This window comes from Perca fluviatilis, chromosome 11 (assembly GCF_010015445.1).
Source record: "Perca fluviatilis chromosome 11, GENO_Pfluv_1.0, whole genome shotgun sequence".
In the NCBI taxonomy this organism is placed as follows: Eukaryota; Metazoa; Chordata; class Actinopteri; order Perciformes; family Percidae; genus Perca; species Perca fluviatilis.
Window position 1 is genome coordinate 16,206,964 of NC_053122.1, and position 19,301 is coordinate 16,226,264.

The 19,301-nt window shown below is 38.8% G+C and overlaps 2 protein-coding genes and 1 long non-coding RNA gene across 3 annotated transcripts in view; 2 read left to right on the plus strand and 1 right to left on the minus strand.

Moving 5' to 3' along the window:
- The window catches only part of LOC120567616 (poly(U)-specific endoribonuclease-C-like), a 6,901-nt gene extending 4,887 nt beyond the window's left edge, over positions 1 to 2,014 (minus strand). The window contains exons 1-2 of the mRNA XM_039814529.1: positions 1,929 to 2,014; positions 1 to 40 (exon numbers count right to left, since the gene is read on the minus strand). The exon at positions 1 to 40 is cut by the window's left edge and continues 60 nt beyond it. Coding sequence (XP_039670463.1) covers positions 1 to 40; positions 1,929 to 1,939 — 51 coding nt within the window. The 5' untranslated portion in view covers positions 1,940 to 2,014. The remainder of the gene's footprint in view (positions 41 to 1,928) is intronic.
- A 4,016-nt stretch (positions 2,015 to 6,030) lies between these two features.
- LOC120568989 lies at positions 6,031 to 9,402 on the plus strand. The gene is made up of 4 exons (XR_005640815.1): positions 6,031 to 6,095; positions 6,194 to 6,263; positions 6,362 to 6,477; positions 8,728 to 9,402. It is a non-coding gene; the product is annotated as an uncharacterized LOC120568989 (long non-coding RNA).
- A 5,677-nt stretch (positions 9,403 to 15,079) lies between these two features.
- Positions 15,080 to 19,129, plus strand: pak1ip1 (PAK1 interacting protein 1). The gene is made up of 10 exons (XM_039815490.1): positions 15,080 to 15,470; positions 15,784 to 15,946; positions 16,658 to 16,778; positions 16,889 to 16,963; positions 17,044 to 17,096; positions 17,205 to 17,350; positions 17,899 to 17,996; positions 18,278 to 18,377; positions 18,566 to 18,695; positions 18,901 to 19,129. Exons 1-10 carry the CDS (start codon positions 15,393 to 15,395, stop codon positions 19,008 to 19,010), a joined length of 1,074 nt encoding a protein of 357 aa, XP_039671424.1. The 5' UTR covers positions 15,080 to 15,392; the 3' UTR covers positions 19,011 to 19,129.
- Positions 19,130 to 19,301: the final 172 nt, after the last annotated feature.

Below are 19,301 nucleotides of genomic sequence, written 5' to 3' on the forward strand. Positions count from 1 at the left end.
TTGGTTAAGCACATCGGTGAGCTCCTTGTTGGCCTGTTGCCTGTTAAAATGCAAATAAAACAAATGCAGTGAATTAAGTAGAGTATTGGTGGTAGACAAAACAGAAATGGCACAATAGAATTAGATTATTTCTGACATTGAAACATACATTTTGAAACCTGCTCAAACTAATAAAAACGTTTTTTTTAGAGGTTTGTTTTTGTTCTTTAGAGAGAGAATTCAGAGACAATAGGCCTTTTTCACAGCAGACATTTTGACTTGCCACAGTGGGAAAAGCCTGTGTTATTTATAAAATTAACGATGCCTCCGTTCTATTCAAGTGTCCCAGTAAGTCATGACATTGATACAGTGTGACAGTGAGCCAGCGTGCACAAGATCTGAAACTAAAGAAGCTTAACATGTCTTCTGTGAAAAAGGCCTATTGTTAAAAAGTTCAAAGATACACATATTTACTCCATTCGCAGAAATTATTACTATTATTATTTGTGATAACCTTCCATAGACTTTGAGTGATATATTTATTTTATCCTTTACTGACCTACAGTAAACAGTTAGTTTTAAAAGAGTTAATTAGTTTTACCACCAATGATTAAACCAACCAGTTAAACCAATCAAATAGTGCCATTTAGGTAACCTACTTATCACAGTAAGCTTTTATGAGAATGTGTTGCTTGATTTATTTATTCAGATAACTGTAACAGGAAATTGCTGTAATATACCAAACCAAATCCTTGTATAACTCACTCATAATTTTGCTCAGTAGATAGATATATAGAGTACACTACAGTATCTTCAAGGCTAAGAAGCACTAAGAGGAAAGAGGGTGAAATTACTATTTCAAACAAATGCAGCTACAATTCGATCACAGTGTTTGATACGCCCTCTTGTCTAATAAAGACAAAATTTTAATTGTAAGGGTCAACTTGCACATTGAATGTTTTCCATTTAAGTAGGCCTATATTAATAAAAGGCTTGAGTGCATGTCAGTGTTACATTAAAACGTAGCTAACTGAACTAAACTTAGGTCCTCCGATGGGGGACATGTCATGTCACCTACAAATGCTGGAGCCTTCTGTTTTTTTGTTTTTTTGTTTCCTGGGACCGGTTATGCTTGTTCCAGGAGTTTTCTTTTGTTAGACAACACAATACTAGCAGAAAAAAAACAGACCAGTCGAGAAAACCTTGACTCCATTAAAGAACACAGCTCTATCATTAAGTTACAATACTGTTATCTTCAAGTGACAATGCCATTTAAAATATCTCATAAATGCCACACCCTTCCGGCCATTTAAACAGAGGGATGTTTGACATATTGGGGAAACAAATTTGAGTAAGACCGGAAGGAGAACTACTAATACCACTGGTCTGTTTTTTTCTTCATATACTGTCTGTCTATGACTAATACAGAAACATCTCTCTTCTTAAATTAGTGCATATCACAAGGGAGAACAGCCACACTTCATCGCAGCAGAGGGTATTTCTACTCAAGTCCTGTTCTGTTTGTTCTGTTGTATAATTTAACCCACTAATCACTACCAGACCCTGCAGCATTCACAAACAAACAAACACAAACTCTAACACATAACATCCAGAAATCCACTGTAGGCTACACACCTGTAATCTGCACTGAGAACAGCTATTGGTCTAAACCAGAAGGACATTTGTGTTTTAGAAACAAAACCTGCAAACCTTTACTTTCTCTCGACATTACCATCGAGAAGACCCCTGAGAAGTATCGTGTTACAGTTTGGCTGAAGTTTACATCATATATTTCTATTTTGAATGGAAACAACGTAAAGTGGTCGAAAGTTGGCTTAAATGTCACTAATCAGCTAAAGAAATATATACATACAGGAACTGAAGAAAACAAATTAAAAGATAAGTTATTCTGATGTCTCTCTGCTCTCCAATTGTCACCAGAAACTTACCCCTTTGCCATGATTTCGTTCAGTGGTAAATGTTACTCTCTGGCTTCTTATCCTCTCAGATGCCACTTCATGCTGACAGTTATCGGCGTCAATCATGACGTTCCCAAAAGAACCAGCCAATTACAAGACCCGAAGACGCCCCCGCCCCTCCCTCTATCATTAGAAGGGCGGATCCCTAATACGTCCATGGTAAGGGGGCAGAGCATTGACTGTAAATATTAATTATTTAATATTAACAGTCTATGGGGCAGAGCACGGATGGCCAGAGAACAGGCAGAGAGACAACTCAGAGTACTTTCCTGTATCTACGTCAAGTGGGGTTCCCCCATACCTGTCAAGTTTTGGATTTGAAAATAAGGGAAATTTTCCGGTGCCCACCTCGAGCAGTCCTACCACCCCAACCAAGCTCCAGTATCCCTTACATTTTAAGACAGGTGTACAAGAAAGCTAAAATCACCACTTGATGCAGAATGCTGAAAACATTTACAATTTATAAGATTGCTTGTCTTTACATTTATAATTTAATTTTCATTCCACACATTCTTTTCAGTTCATATTGCTTTTCTTTTACAGTTTTTCTTTTAATTTCACATAACTTTTCTTTAGTGAGTTATTGTACAAATTTGTTGCAGACTTTGCATTCTTTAAGACTGTTGTGGAAGGAGTGTATTTGTGGGCGGGGCCAGAGTGGTTCATTTTACATGTAGACGGTGGGCCGAACGCTGCTATCTGCTTTAGTTTTTGAAATGATCGATCCTCGGCGATAGAGTAGCTGCTTTTTCACACAAACTAAATCGTTTTTTTCTGAACACGTATCCGTTTGTTGGCAGTGTCAAGTCGATCATATTTTTAAAAAACTAAATTTACGTTAAATAAACGGATTAGGCAAACGCGAGGGAGTACTATACATCTAACCAATCAAAAACGAATTCTATCATCACGTGACAAAAGTCAGCCAATAATATTCGTTCAAAATAAAGTGCCGTTACCACGACTCTAGCGTAGACATACGTTTTCTAGCTAGCTAGCTAGCTACATCCATGAGCACATGCCATAACAGCGGGAGCATTTTCTATGGTGTAAAATCTTGAGGAAATCACCATAACATCTTCTCTAACGAAAACTACACAATCAAACATTTTCCAGCAGGAATCCTATCCGAAGTCGAGAAACATTAACAGCGGCATCCAAGATTCCAGGTGTAATGGCTCCGGTAAATAATGCTGTTTATTACTGTCTTATAACGTTAAAGTTAGCTTAGGGTATGGACTTTTTAAAAACCCAAAAAAAAAAACTTTTTTCTTTTTTTTTTTTTTTATTAAATAAAATTTTATATTTTTTTTGAAAAAAAAAAAAAAATATGTTATGATAAAAAAAATTGATAAATATAATATTATTTGATGTAGCTAATGTTAGCAGTGTGCATGTTAACGTTAACGTAAACACAGTTATTCTATCAGGCTGTAGAGGCCGGGAATTATATGAAAGACGATTACTAGACCGATTAAAGTGGAAAAGATAACATTTATCATATAAGTTTACATATACTAGCTACATCACCTAATGGCTAGTCATGGACCCCAGGAAGAGTAGCTTTTAGCTTATGGAAGATAATGGGGATCCAAATAAAACAAACAAACAAATAGAGACAACATGTAACGTTATTAGCTAGCTACATAAGATTACATCAACTACAGATAACCTAACGTTACTAGCTAGGCATGGAAGAGATAACCTGTATTACATAGGTTTACATCAACAGCAGATATCCTAATAGCTAGTCATGGGAGAGATACCATTGTTTAAATAGCATTACATTACAATAGTTATCCTTAATGTTATACATTTTATCATCAAACAACAACAAAGCAATTAAACTAAATTTATTTTACATTTCTCTTTCCGCTTGCTAGAAAGACTCCTACACTGATACCTAATTTGGGATGTTCTCACAGTCCACACAAAGACACATGTCTGTACATGGGAGCTCATTCAATTTGCATGTGCATCTCCCTTTGACACATTGTGTTTTTTTACAGGAGCAGTACACAAGCTCCAAGATGCCGACAGGGGCTGGGGGAAGTGTCATCCAGTCAATCCCAAAGAAGTCTCCCTCAATCTTCCAACCATGGGCCATTGGTGGTGGAACATCAGGCTGACTCTTCAGGGACCTTCTGTATATGGCTGCCTGGTAATTTGCCCGCTGGGTGTGGTTATGCAAGGCATCCCTGTTTGGTGGTAGACTTCTGTCTGTGCACTTTCCACTCTTGAACAGCTGAGACCTTGCATAATTGACATCCCTACAGTCTTTAAGGTCATAGAGTGCACAGGTAAAAGCTTCTGTAGCTTCATACAGCTCTGCTGGCAGTTGAAAAGCTGTTCCCAACCTACTCATTGTGGCACAATGGTCTTCGTTTGAAAGCAGTGTTTTAATTGCCTTCACTTTACCAACGCCATACAGAGCACTTACTGTATCACATCCAGTGAAACAGTGAAGTCCAATCAGAGCATCTGTTATTTTATCACCTAGGTGGCTCTGTATTTGCTGTACATGTATGGTGCGTTTGTTTTCTCCTTTACCTGTGTGAAAGTAGACGTTTGCTCCAATTTCCTTGCAGAAAGAAATGGCCAATACAAACACATCAGTGTCAGGACTGTTGATCACAATATTTGTACTGTACTGTGAGGCATGGCGCAGTGAAGCAACAGCCAGTGTCTGCCTCCTCCTGTAGTGTGGACAATGCTGGCAGTGGTAACACCTCAAGGTCTGTGCCACTGTTGTTTATTCTGATTATGTGACACTCAGAGCCATGTCCAACTACCAATGTAATGTCCTCAATTTGATCTAGCCTAGACTTAGACCACGACTCAAAGAAAAACTGTTGCAGTTGCTCCTTGTTGTCACCACAAGACAAGAACTTGGACCATTGTTTCGGTGTTTTCTGGTCAGCCGAATATATTTTAGTCACCTGACATCCTTTTGTAGCTCGTCTGTCTCGTTCCGCGTTCTTTATGCTCATCTGTTTGTAGGTATCAGGGACAAAATGCACAACTTTTGATTTACTTGCTTTGGCTGCATTGATCAGGTACATAAGTACATTGTTGGCAAATCTTCCAAATGTATTTTGGGGTTTCATGGCTTGTACCAGTGCCATTGCATCACACACCCAGGTTGAGCCATCAGGGATTTCAACTGTGGCTGGTGGATTTACTGACCCTTCTAGAAAGTGCATTAATTTGGCTTTGTCTGTTTTTACAATCGAGCCATCAATGTTTGCAATTGCTGCAGGCAAGGGCCCCAGACTATAGACCAGCATTTCCCCTATGTCTATCTTCCTCACTGTTCCGACCACAATAAGCCTTGCGAAGAGATCTCTATCTGCTTTTAGGGCTATCTCCCGGCCTCTCACTTTGGTGACACTTGAGGTAGCTGTGTCCTTAAATGTCTTTAGTTTCATTTTCTTCAGTGGTGCATGAAATTCAACCTCATCTGTGTTGAGACGTTGCTGAAAGAATTCAACAAATGCCTTCTCACCTATTTCTTTTGCATTCAGCAGATCTGCAGAGATGGCTTCTGATGCTACCTGACCTGATGTAACATGGTAAAGATGCTCTTTTTCCAGTGTTTGATCAAATGGGTTCATCATGTGATGTATGGTTGACAGAATGCTCTGAACATCTTTTTCATCCTGTTCCTTTCTTTTCTCATCCAATTCTGTTCTCTGTCTTGTTGACATGTTCTGCCCAGCCATGTCCTTGACCTCCATTGTGATGGCTGCTCTCTCGTGCTGTGTCAGTGTCCACCTGTGGACTGCACCTTTGTTCAACGAAAAACCTGTAAGCCCACCTTTGGTCTTTGAGTCCCTGTTTGCTGTCTGTTCTATTACCTGGTCACATGCAGTGCCTGTAAAGGCATATGTCTGCTGCCTCTGTGCCACAAAGTCACCTGATTGTACCTGTGTGTAGATTCTTGGATGAGTTTCCTTTAGAATGTTCATCTCCTGCCAGTATGCTGATAGGTATCTACTGTAATTGATTCTGTCGTAGGAAAAGAACCATGGCAGCATGAACCGGATGCTGGAAAGATGCAGACCCCAGTTTGCCTCGTGTGGCCCTCACAAATGATAGCAGATCCTCTACCATTTCAATGTAGGAACTCCAAAACTGGTATGTCTTGCTTTCTTGTTGTTTGTTGAATTTGTCATAGCCTTCAAGGATTGTGTTGAACACCTGTGAGTCACTAATTACTTGACCTATTTCTTCAGGAAAGGCACTTTGGAGGTCAGCAGCAACTTTTAAAGCAGCTTCCCGGCAGTCTTGAGAAAGGGTTTCAAGGTAGGCTTGCCAAGCGTAACCTGTGTAGTGCCTCACACATCAACTTGTGGCCCAGATGCTTCGGTTATATTGGTGACCTGTTATAACTCCTCCAACAGACCCAGCAGCAATAACGTCAGCCTCAATCAGAATGTCTTGTAAGCCAGCATCTCCAAATGCGCTTGCCAATACAGGACAGGAAAGCCATACATGTGTGAAACTCCCCATTCTAATTGTAAGTCTTTCCTTATATGTTTCACTCTTCCACCGTATCTCCTGAGCTTTGGCATAGATGGCTTGGTCAAAGACTAGAACTATCTCCTGAAGTTGGAGTCTGTCTGCAATTTCTGTTGACCTTTTAAGGATGGTTTTTACAGTTCCCAATTCTGTAGGACTTGCATCAATCACTGGAAGGTACTCAATGTTGGTTGGTGGTGGAATTGGATCTCCACGGATCACTGTATTAAAACCAGTCCAGGAAGGAAGGACTTTGCCATGGACTGCAGTCTTCATCAGGAAGTAGGCACCATCTAATTTTTGTGCTGATTTCCTGGTAAGGATGTGGGTGTCTTGATTTAGTTCCACTTCTTTTCCAAAATGTTCTGGGCCTGTTCTCTTCCCTCTGATGTATGCCTCCAAGGTTAGTAGGGGCGGATCAAGAGACCTCTTTCTTGTTTTCTGTAAACACTGATGGTCAGGGGCAGGTTCATTACATGGAATCATTTTTTGAATTATTATGCCATTTGTATTGTGTGTAGTCCCCTTACCAGATAACGTTTCCTCTCCAAAATCATTATTGTCCCAAACTAGAGTTGCTTGCAACTGTACTTGCATTTTTTGGGGATGTAAGTCTCACCGTAGTATTTGTAGCTGTGCTAAAGCTGTGTCATGTTCAAGTACCTGTGAGTTAGAGGAACAGTGCCCAAGACCATTCAACAAGCCTATCAGCTGAGCTGATCCTGTCATGTGTCTGACAGCCATGGCTAATGCACAATGTTTGGGCATAAGCCATCTCCCTTTCATTGTTAGCTTAATAACATCCTGGCCAATTGACACAATCTTCTCAGCCTCCTCTTCACTAACATTCACTCTTTCATTGTCAGTAGAGGGATCTGTTGTCATGGCTGTAGTCCATGCAATGAAATTGAATAGCTTATCTGGGACCAGATTTGATGCAGCTGACATCGTAAGTTGCTGTGCTGTTGGTGGCCATGTGAGTTTGGGTGTTGTCTTACACTTTTTAACTATGGCATCTTTCAGTGTCATAGCTGCATGGGTACAAGCCGGTTCTCATTTGTGTCATCTGTTTCAATTTTTCTTGTGTTGTCTTCATCTGATGATGAGGATGAAGATAATCCAGCTGTGGCAACCTCATCTTGGACCATTTCGTGTGGTGTCAAATCCTCAACATAGACAAAGTCATGCCTTGATAGTTTTTGAAACTTTAGAAAAGGATAGGACTTTTTTAGTCTCACTTTCAGGGAACCAGATTTGTAAGAGGAGATGTCAATTCCTTCTGTTTCATGGACACATTTCTTGAACAGTGCATTCAACTTTGATAGCTTAAGCACTTTCCGCTTTCTTAGCAAACTCTCCTCCACCACTGTTGTACAGAAATGCTTGTATCCAGTCTGAAACTGGCTGTTTCCTGTGCAGTCATGTTCATCTGATTTGTACAAAAATACAGTGTAGTTTCTGTAGCATCTGAAATGATACATTGCTTCTGAGGCAACAAGGTCCATTCCACGTATTTGTAGTAGCAGATTTTCATCCCTGCGTGACTCTGCTGCAAGAAGCAGCTTACCAGCTGTCAGTGTTTCACATTTTTGAAGATTCTCCTTTACCCTCTTCCGGTTATATTTTTGGGTGAAATATTTATCACTTCTGCATATCAAGCACTGCCTTGGAAGGAGATGTGGTGCTCTTTTTAGATGACCCGGAACCTCTGTTGTGGTTGAGCGGAGAACTCTAACCTCTGTTGGCGTATTATCGTTTGTAATTGGGGTGTATGCCTCTTCATCTAATATATTGTAATGGAAAAGATAAGGGAAAAACAGAAAAATGTGATGACTGCATGGATTGTAGTAGTAGTAATGCTTCCAACTTTATAGTTTTTCAACACTTGAGATTGAAATAAAACAAACATAATTGTTTATTGAAATACATGTTTTCTTCTTTTTAGTGTATTAATTACTCAGGACATAAATTGGCTAAAAATTTCAGCCTTATTTTCAGTTTCAGCAACTACAAGCTGATACCAAATTGGATAACCACTTCAAGTTACTGCTGAGCCCTAATGATATGCTTTTATTATTCATATTGACACAAGGTGTGATTACTGTATACATTTTAATCTGGGCTCATCTATTTACACTTTTTATTTTATTTTTTTTAGTAAGCACCTCATAAATGTAAATCCTCATTTATTAGACCGTGAACCAATAATTTTACTACACTGTTTACAACTCTGCTAATGTTTCCCCAGGTAATCCCAGATCCTCAGCCCTGCTGTGAGATATCTTCTTGACCTGATCTGACTAAACCCTGACACATCTATTCTGCTGAAACAATGAAAATGCTCTTTGTTTTTCACGGTTCATCATAAAACCCTTTTAATGTTTTGCTCAACTGTTTGGTGGCGTGCATTTTCAGTCGCTATATGTTGAAAAATTTGTCCACTAGATGTCGCTGTGTCTATAGTAGCCTTTTTATTAGTTTACCTTGACTAAAATGTCAATTAAGACACAGGGCTCTGTCTGGCCCTTCTCTTATTACATTCATGGTCTGGCCTGGCAAGGTTTACATGGGCAGGGTTTGTTTTTTGTGTGCATAGTTTCGTCGGGATCTATATATTGTTAAAATGATATGTTAAATGTTCTACCATTTTATATACATATTACTGCCATATATTACTAATACTAAAGCCTTGCTTGATCAAATAGTTGAATTGTCATTTAGTTATAAAGGTAGTCATGCTAAGACAATACATATTCAACTTTTATAAGAATAAATATATATTTAACTTAATATGTTATTACATTATATAATTATATTCTATGATTTTTCACTGTTTCTGAGATGTAAATATCTGTAATTTATGTTTGGGGTTAAAATGAATTCTAAGCATTTATACCATGATTTATCCAAACATATGAGGTCAAACAACATATACTCTAACCACTATAAAGCTGCTTTACAAACCTTCAACTTCCTGTACTGTCTTTTGTCTCTTCTTGCTGGCTCTCTCAATATTTCTTTTGTTAGCATACTGCATGTAGCATTCTCTATGGTAGCCAATATGAATTGGCATATCTGGAATGTGGCCTTCTGTGATTTCATATTTTTCCACAGCTTTTTGGGCGATTTGGCTTTCTTTTGTATTTAAATTCACCCACTCTAAAGAACTTTGTACAAACTTGATCCAACTTGTTACTGAAAAGGGTATGATGTTTGTTGATGTACAGCTAGTAACATGCACACAACACTCCATATCCAAGGTAAAGTGTCATAATATTTACGTTGGATGTATAAATATAGGCCTACAATGTAACGTTACGGCGACCGGCTTTGATTACGGTTATGTTACTCGGTTACTCCCGCCCATTTCGGGGTCCTAGTCTGGCCGTCTGCGATTGGTTAGTATTTTTAATGACGTTAAAAACTACAATCTGATTGGTTCAGCTACTAGAGCTGTCCCGCGATTTGCCTAAGCAGATTGATAATCAGTAAATAGTTGGAACGCTTTTGTTTACAGTTTTTCAAAAATTTTAATTTGCACATATATTTACTTTAGTATTATTGTACACAAATTGTTGCAGAATTGTATACTTTATCGACTGTGTGGAGATCGAGTTCAACAATACGAAAACGCGTTCGGGCCAGAGTGGTTCATTTTACATGAGAGTAGAGCGCAAACAGTTCTGTTGTCTAACGTCATCCTATTCTCTGTAACAATCTTTCGTACCATGCTAAACACCCTTTCTCAACTTGCATTGCTATGGGGAATGCATAGTAAAGCCTTCATAAGTTTTGGCAGCGCATCGTCTCTGTCGTAGCGTCCATCATCCATCTCTGTTTTTTTTCTTCTTTTTTCCTGCGTTGTCACTCATCATCTGACCTCACACACTAACCTCGCGACAACTGCCACCTACAGTACCTGTAGTAGGCTACTGCACGTGGCAGTTATCGCGAGGCTAGTGACAGAGCTCAGATTGGGAATGTTTTTTTTTCTTTTTTTTACTCCGCTTGGGCCCGGGGTATTATTATTTTTTTTAATAACGCAGGTTAAAATACGGGAGATTTACAGGAAAATACTAATACGGGAGGACGGCGGGAAAGAAGGGTAAAATACGGGACTTTCCCGGCCAAAACGGGATACTTGACAGATATGGGTTCCCCACTGTACGTCACTTTATGAGACAAACGAGAGAAACCATACTCAAACCACTTTTTACACACAGTTTTGCAGCAGGGGCTAGCTCAAATAGTGGCATCGGCAGCTCGCAGTGGCATTTCCGGTGGCAGGTTGAGATGCCACGGCATCTGCCTCTGTTAGCAGTGGCATTTAAGGTGGTAGGTTGAGATGCCACGGCATCTGCCTCGGTTAGCAGTGGCATTTAAGGTGGTAGGTTGAGATGCCAACGATTTTTCCTGAGATGCCACGGCATCTTTCGCCGTTTATATGGTATTTCCGGTGCCAGCCTGAGATGCCACAAATTTACTCTGGCTCCTGCCGATGTTTGTGTGTTATTCATCGTGGCATTGTAAGATATCACGGCATCTGCCGATGTTTGTGTGTTATTTCTCGTGGCATTGTAAGATGTCACGGCATCTGCCGATGTTTGTGTGTTATTTCTCGAATGTTGTGGTCGGGCTAAGTTCGGCTGGCATCCAGGCTAGGATGCCTCGGCAGCTGCCGCAGTTTTTGTGGGTTGCCACCGTTTCATCGTAAGATGCCATGGCACATTTTACCAATTATGGGGTATAACGGTCGCAAACAAGGGCTGTGTCCGAAATCACCCACTAGGCTACTCATATAGTAGGCAAATAGGCTATATCATAGTTTATAAATATTAACAATTGCCAATATTAGACTTGATAGCATTTCCATGACCCTATTTGTGCAAAGGTTTCTTTGATTATTACAATATTTTATTTGTATTACAGTCTGTTATGTTGCAGTGCTGAGGAAAGAAATTGGTGGTAGCCTGTGTTTATTTTAATTTAAAATGCAAAGTAAAATGACAAAATCTCTATAAACTATAGGGATCAATTATAAAGATACAAACTTTTTTGTATAAGGCTGTAAACATTGTATCTATTCTTTGAAGTTGGGCATGATTTATAAAAAGATAAATCAGTTTTTTTTTCTTAAAGGTTATATTCTATTCTATGTTTATTGTTATGCACAAAAATGTTAAAGCAAATCTCTTGTAGCCTTTGTGTAAACCTACTTTGCATTAAAACTGATTCTGATTATTCTGTAGAAAGAGAACTTTGTACACATTTTACAAAAGATAGTCACATTTTTAATAATCCCAAACTTTTAGTTTTATCAACTTTATTTTACATTAAATTACTAACTTTCCAGTGGGAAGGCTACTGCTTTGGCATTTCAACGTGTAAACATTTGGTGTTGTTTGCTGATGTCAGTATGCATCTGCTGTAGGCCTACTAGTGGATAATACTACTGAGTTTGTGAAGTGTTTAAAACTCCTACATAAATATCGTCACAGAAGGGGCTACAACACCAATTAGGAGATTCATCAATTAGCAGCCAGTGACTTGTTTAATAGCACTTGGGAAAAGCAACAGCATGAGTTTCTAAACAAACTCTGGTTTCGTTCTTCCGAGTTCTTACAAGATGCTATATCCAATAGGCTATACATGTATATAAAAATAACCTAATCTTTAACCTGCATTTTTCTGTTAGCATTCCTATTAAAAAGTGCCTATATAATGTAGCCTATTGTTTATGCTGTCATTGTTTTCACCTGCAGTACCGAGCATTTTGAAGACAAAACATGAAACAGTTACAGTCACATAAGCACGGACAGAAAACACAGGAGCATAGATAAAAGCAGATAGACATAGAACACATAAGCACTAAATCACATAAACACAGCACATGCGCACCAAAATGAAATGCATAATATTTTATGAAATAGTTAGTTTTTATTATAGCCTAGTACACAACATTTCTATGAAAGGTTCCACATAGCCTAAACTTCACTTTGCCTTTTAATATTAATCATCTGAATACAGTTTGTTAAATTAAATGAAATTGAAAAAATATGTTATTACAATGACATTACAGTACACAAGACAATTTTGTGTGTTTTGTGGAAAATGGTTGCCAGATTTGTGTTTGTCCTGTAAGAATTGAAAACTCAGCCCTGATGGTTAATTACTTGCAATGTTTTATGTTGTTTGTAGGCAGACTTGTTTTGTCTTAATGTATCCATTAAAACGTTACCCATTTAAAGTGTGCTGAGGCAACAGTTATGACAATATAATATCACAAGTGTCATGAGGTGATTGTCAAATTTGAAAATATAGTCTATGAACTTAAAGTAATCTTTAGTGCATGATATGTAGCCTAGGAACAGTATAACGCATGCTGATGTATTGGAAACATATGCATGTTTTGTAAATTATTTCTGAGAAAGAGGCAAAAAGAGATTCTTTGCTCTGCTGCCCAAATACTGGTATGTTGTCACTGACAAGGTATCTGAAGATTTTATAGATTGTAGTTTGTTACCACAATCAATGTTTGTTGTATGACTGGTATAATAAAATTGTCCTACTGTAATAAATAAGCCGTACAGCACATTCACAAGCATCACAACTCAGAAGTTCATATATTGGAAATTTTGACCCTCGAAGCTTTGATAAACTTCTATTTGTTGTCATTGATTATTAAATATGCAATGCTTACATGTAAAACTAACAATGGAGCTGAATGAACATAGTTAAGCAATAAAGTAATTTGCTAAATACAAAAATAGAAAAGGAAAATGAATACATTGTAGGGGCCCTGATGAACACTATAGTAAACATAAACACCCATATGAATGCCATTTAGCCTTTCACACAAAGTCATATGAAGGTGTATAATACAGCATCACTTACTGTGGCCGGGAAGCTTTTTGCACTCCCAGGACACAATGACAGTGGTACTTAATGATGGGTATTGAAGATGCTCTGGATACAGATTTGTTGCATTACAATGTCTTAATTTGTACAATTATGAATATATACTGAAATTTAGTTTGGAGGGTTTTAGATGGAACCCACAGTGTTGACAAAGACAGGATTTGTTGGTACTAATTTTTGTTTCTTTCAAATGTACTGTAAATTATGTAAGTCTGAAATATTTACTTGGGAACAACAAATTAGAACATACTTTTTTTACTGCAGGAAAACACTTATCAGAGATAGCCTAGCTGCAGCTGACTGGTGCCGTAAGGCAACATTCGATGGAGGACTGAAACTCCCTGCTGTCCTTTCAATGGACAGAGAAGAAAAGAAAAAAGCCCTCCAGGAGATGGACACCTGGAATGGGGAACTGGATGAGGGTTCTCCAGCAGAACTGTTCACATTTCTCTTTAAAAAAAAAAAATAGGACTACTGTGCAGAACTTGTTGATAAAAAAAATTTACAAACTTTTTGCAAGATTTGAGGAACAGTGATGTTGTATTATATTAAAGAGTTTTGTTCCTAAATACAGTCTAGTCATTCATACCAAGACCTTTTTACATAGTTTTAAATTAGAATCCAGTGATGCACATATACATATAAATATCACATAGTATAGGCTAAGCTATAAATATTGAGGGTTAGAAGTCAATCATTTTGACAGGTCATCTGTTACATCTTTCTTCATTTACAAACCGAAAGGGACAGCTGCCACAACAGTGGCAGGTGCTTTGTCAAGTGTAGGCCAATAGCCTAAATATTGTTCCCCTAATGTAATCATGCTTTAAACTGCAGCCTTTTAATTGAGTGAGTAAAGTATTTTGTAATTTTACATTGCATTTTAAATTAAAAGAAACATAGGCTACCTCCAATTTCTATCCTCAGCACTGCAACATAACAGACTGTAATACAAATAAAATATCGTAATAATCAAAGAAACCTTTGCACAAATAGGGTCATGGAAATGCTATCAAGTCTTATATTGGCAATTGTTAATATTTATAAACTATGATATAGCCTATATGCGTAGCCTAGTGGGTGATTTCGGACACAGCCCTTGTTTGCGACCGTTATACCCCATAATTGGTCAAATGTGCCATGGCATCTTACGGTGAAACGGTGGCAACCCACAAAAACAGCGGCAGCTGCCGAGGCATCATAGCCTGGATGCCAGCCGAACTTAGCCCGACCACAACATTCGAGAAATAACACACAAACATCGGCAGATGCCGTGACATCTTACAATGCCACGAGAAATAACACACAAACATCGGCAGGAGCCAGAGTAAATTTGTGGCATCTCAGGCTGCCACCGGAAATACGATATAAACGGCTAAAGATGCCGTGGCATCTCAGGAAAAATCGTTGGCATCTCAACCTACCACCTTAAATGCCACTGCTAACCGAGGCAGATGCCGTGGCATCTCAACCTACCACCTTAAATGCCACTGCTAACCGAGGCAGATGCCGTGGCATCTCAACCTACCACCGGAAATGCCACTGCGAGCTGCCGATGCCACTATTTGAGCTAGCTGTCTCTCCAGTTTTGACCGTTCAACGCGGAAACCGCAACACAACGGTGCACGGTCATAGACAGTATATAAAAGTGCACGGTGCCAGTGCGGTGTCAAACTCAATCGTATTCACAACACAACACCTGCTTTTATTTTGAAAACCACTACCAGAAGGAAGGAAGATGACTTTTGCGCAAGCGCAACAGCCGCACACGTTGTTTTGATATGGGTTTGGCAAAAATAGCTAATAGATAGTCATGTTTAAATAGCTTCACCACGCTGTTTACGTCGTTTATTGTCTCAGTGTTTCACATGTACGTTTCTGATTTGACTGTTAGTATCTGTAATTAGCTGTTGGTCAAACGGGACGACAGAAAAAGCTGACGTTTAATGAAAGCTAACCTTTCTAGCTTAGCACTCTGTAGCAACAAGTGGCAGCATGGCAGCTGTACTGGAGCTGATTGCTGGGAGCTACGAGCAGATCGCCTTCGGTTACCGAGTGAATACTGATGGGGAAGTAAGTCTGTCTTATTTTTTTTCTTTTGTAAAGTTGTATAAGTTAATGTCCCGACTGGTCTGCGTTGTATTTTCTGCTCTCTGTCACTTGAAAACTAAACTGTCACTGGGATTGATGGGTAGTCCTACAGGGCAACCTGTGTGTAACTAGGACCAACGATTTCATGCTTTTCGTCGGGTGATGAATAGTGTAACCTGTTTTAACTAACTGGCACTGTCAGAAACCTAGATTCCATGTATTTTCTCCCCGTTTCAGTACTTATGTTAATGCAAAGAGTCCATTCATTCCCAATCGTTTTTTGTTCGTCATGCAGGAGTGGACAGCCCAGGCGAACTTCACACATCACGCGCACACAGCGTCCATATCAGCTGCGGCAGCCAGTGAGAGGTTTGTTGTTACAGGAAGCAAAGATGAGACCATACAGCTGTACGACATGAAGAAGAAGACTGAGCACGGAGCTTTGCTGCATCATGATGGTGAGTATCATTATGTACACTGACCAATTCTACAATGTAGACCAAGTAGCTGTGGCACTAAGATTTCTTATTTGATATAGGGGCCTTCCTAAAGATGTCTTTAGCCTGTGGTCAAGTTCATGTGAAGGCATATAACCTTTTACATGGAAATACCAAGGATGCTGTAGAGACTGATATGTGGATGGTTAGAAAGGATTTGGACAAAAACAATAGTATTTTTTAATTTCTTGTGAAAACAAAAAAAATGAAATCCACACAAGATTACTTTCTTATTTAAAAAATAAACATAATTTAGAGATCTTGAGAAAACTGCTGCATTCTTTTGTGAACTTGACATGCCAATTTCATTTTTGATACTTTTTTTTAAAATTATTTTTAATTTATTTTTTTAAAGTCACAATCTCTCTCCCATTATTTCATGCCAGGTTTTCCTGACTGCTTTTCTCATTTGTGGTAGGCTATAGGTATTGTAGCTAAACTGCTTTTGCCTCATGATTTGTAGTTTAAAAGACAGTTGGGGCCTGATTACAGCACATTTATCCAGACAGCCTAATGGACTTTATTCATTTTCTTTACTGTGGAACAAGGATAATAAAATATCATTGAAGAATTTACCTTGTTTACTTTTTACTGTTTGTCAAACTGTAAAGAAATGAAAGACACTAGCTTTGTGGTCTGCACACCTGACCCAAACTTCTCTGTATTGCACAGGCACCATCACCTGCCTGGAGTTTTATGGGTCATCTCATCTACTGAGCGGAGGAGAGGATGGACTCATATGTGTGTGGAGCACAAAGAAGTGGGAGTGTCTGAAATCCATCAAAGCTCACCAGTAAGCACGCATAGAGAGATGCTGCCGAAGCACTGAGCTGGTTGTGTTTGTGGTATTGTTGTATTTTGTTGGCGTTAAAGTAACTTGCTTAATCCTCTTGTTTTGCTCAGTGGCCATGTCACATCGCTGTCTGTGCATCCGTCTGGGAAACTTGCTCTTTCAGTTGGGACAGATAAGACTCTCAGGTAAAATTCAGTCCATGAGGCAGACGATTAATTTAACAGGAAATTAAAAAATGACCGTTTTGATCTTTTTATCATTTTAGAACATGGAATCTAATTAACGGAAGATCGGCCTTCATCAAAAACATAAAAGAGAGTAAGCCTCCTTTTGGATTCTGAAGTTAAGAACTTAAAAAAGTTATTTTAGCAATATTAGTATGTTTGAAAAGACTTCAACCTTTTTTTGTTCCCTTTTGTTCCCTAGATGCACACATTGTAAGATGGTCTCCAGATGGGGATAAATATGTGGCTGTGGTGAATGACAAAGTGAACATTTACGACCTGGAGACAGCCTCTGTGACAGGAACAGTCACAAACCCCAAGAGGATATCATCTGTTAAGTTCCTAAATGTGAGTTCCTTGACTACAGGTGCTTCTCATGTCTCTTAAATTGCCTCCTCGAGTCCTCCACTTGCCTCCCTTCCTCATGGGAAATCATGGGAGGAGAGAGGAACCGAGGAAATGTGTTTTAGAGGGATGAAACGTCCTTTTCATCTGAAGCGTCACGTGAATTCGTCAGCTGTATGGGCGGAGTTAGCAACCGCTTTCAGCTGCACGGCTTCCGGGAAGGCTGCTCTTGTGTATCCTCGCTCATGGCTCCTCGGTGATCCCTCTTCGATGCTTGCTCCTCCTGGCAGGAATAAGAGCTTTGAGACGGCCTTCACCGAGGAGGGACGGAGCATCCGGTTCGACAGAGGAGTCGGAGAGCTATCAAATGAGCGACATGAGAAGCACCCTATGACTCTGAGAAACTTGCACTTACAGTGACATCTATATGTGATAAATAGATTGTTGTGGTTAAGATGATTTGTATCTGCTATTACATCAAGATATGACAATAATAATAATCAACATGACAATGAGTTTAAATAGATGTTGTAATCCTGCTTGTTTTTCAGAACTCCATCCTGGCTGTCGCAGGAGACGATGAAATTGTGAGGTTTTGTGACCTGGGAAAAGAAAAATGGGTGTGTGAGTTTAAGGCTCATGAAACTAGGTAAATTCATAGTGTTTTTTTTTTTTTTTTTTTTTTTACTTCACAGATCCACCACCATGTACTGTATATCTGAAAGTTATTAGGTGCAGGTGTTTGTAGTATGTATTTAAAGTAAAGGCTTTGTAAAATAAAATACCACAAAACTTGCATATATTTTTATTGCACATTTTTTTTAACTTATAACAAAATATCTTCAGATCGCAGACAAGTGTTTTATTTTACATCTCATGTCATATTGGTAAAAAGATAGTGTACAAACCTACATCCTTTTGTGATTTCAGAGTGAAAGCGGTTGACAGTTTCGTGATGGAGGATTACTGCGTGCTGGTGACGGCTTCAAACGATGGATTCATCAAAATGTGGAAACTCAATCTAAAAGAGGCATGTCTCTAGTGTTTATTTATAAACATTTGAGTGTATAGATATTCAGATAAATGTCAGACCTAAAAAAAACAACATTCTGTTACAGGACATATGATATAGTTTGATATCAACAAATCTGTTTGGCAAAAATTGGCAGAAATGACGAGCTGCGGTTGATCTAGCAATTTACTCCTGTTGTCCAACAGGAGCTGGAGTCTCCCACTCTTCTTGGGGAAGTGAACACAACAGCCAGACTGACTTGCCTTGCTGTATGGAAACCATCATCAGTGCAGCAGACTGCTGAGGAACCAGCATCTGAGGCAACAACATCTGAAGGTACCGTAGTTGTCCTGCAAACACTGACTTTTGTTCCATTTCATCATCAAGTTATGAAAAAGATTTGAGCTATAGATATTAGTATACTGAAGCTGGGGATTTTGGTCTTTTTTTGAGTTTCCATGTTGATAGGGATGCATTGTAGGTGGTTCAGCTTTCTCCCACTAAAATCTAAATAAATAAATATTTTTCCTTCTGTCCACAGAACTCGTACAGGAGCTTTCAAAGAAGAAAAGAGTCCGAATTGTAGCAGAAGAAGTCGTTCTAGAAGATGAGAGTAAACCCAAAAAAAAGAAAAAGGGCGGTGGAAAATAAAATGGAAAAAAATATCTGTTTTATTATTGATGGACTTGTGTCTGGACTTATTTGTTCACATATTCATGTGCTGTTTGTGGTTGCCACAGGGAGGTCATAAAGTACAGCTTTTAAGATCAGAGTTTGTGAATATATTTTGCTGTCAACACTGAAAAGAAGAAAAAAAGACAATGGAAAATGAGAGAGGCAAAAATAAAAACGTTTTATAATCCATTTAATGCTTTTTATCTTGTCAAACACGCCTTTACTCATGGTTACCACTGGGAGGTGGTAAAGCACAGATGCTGATTG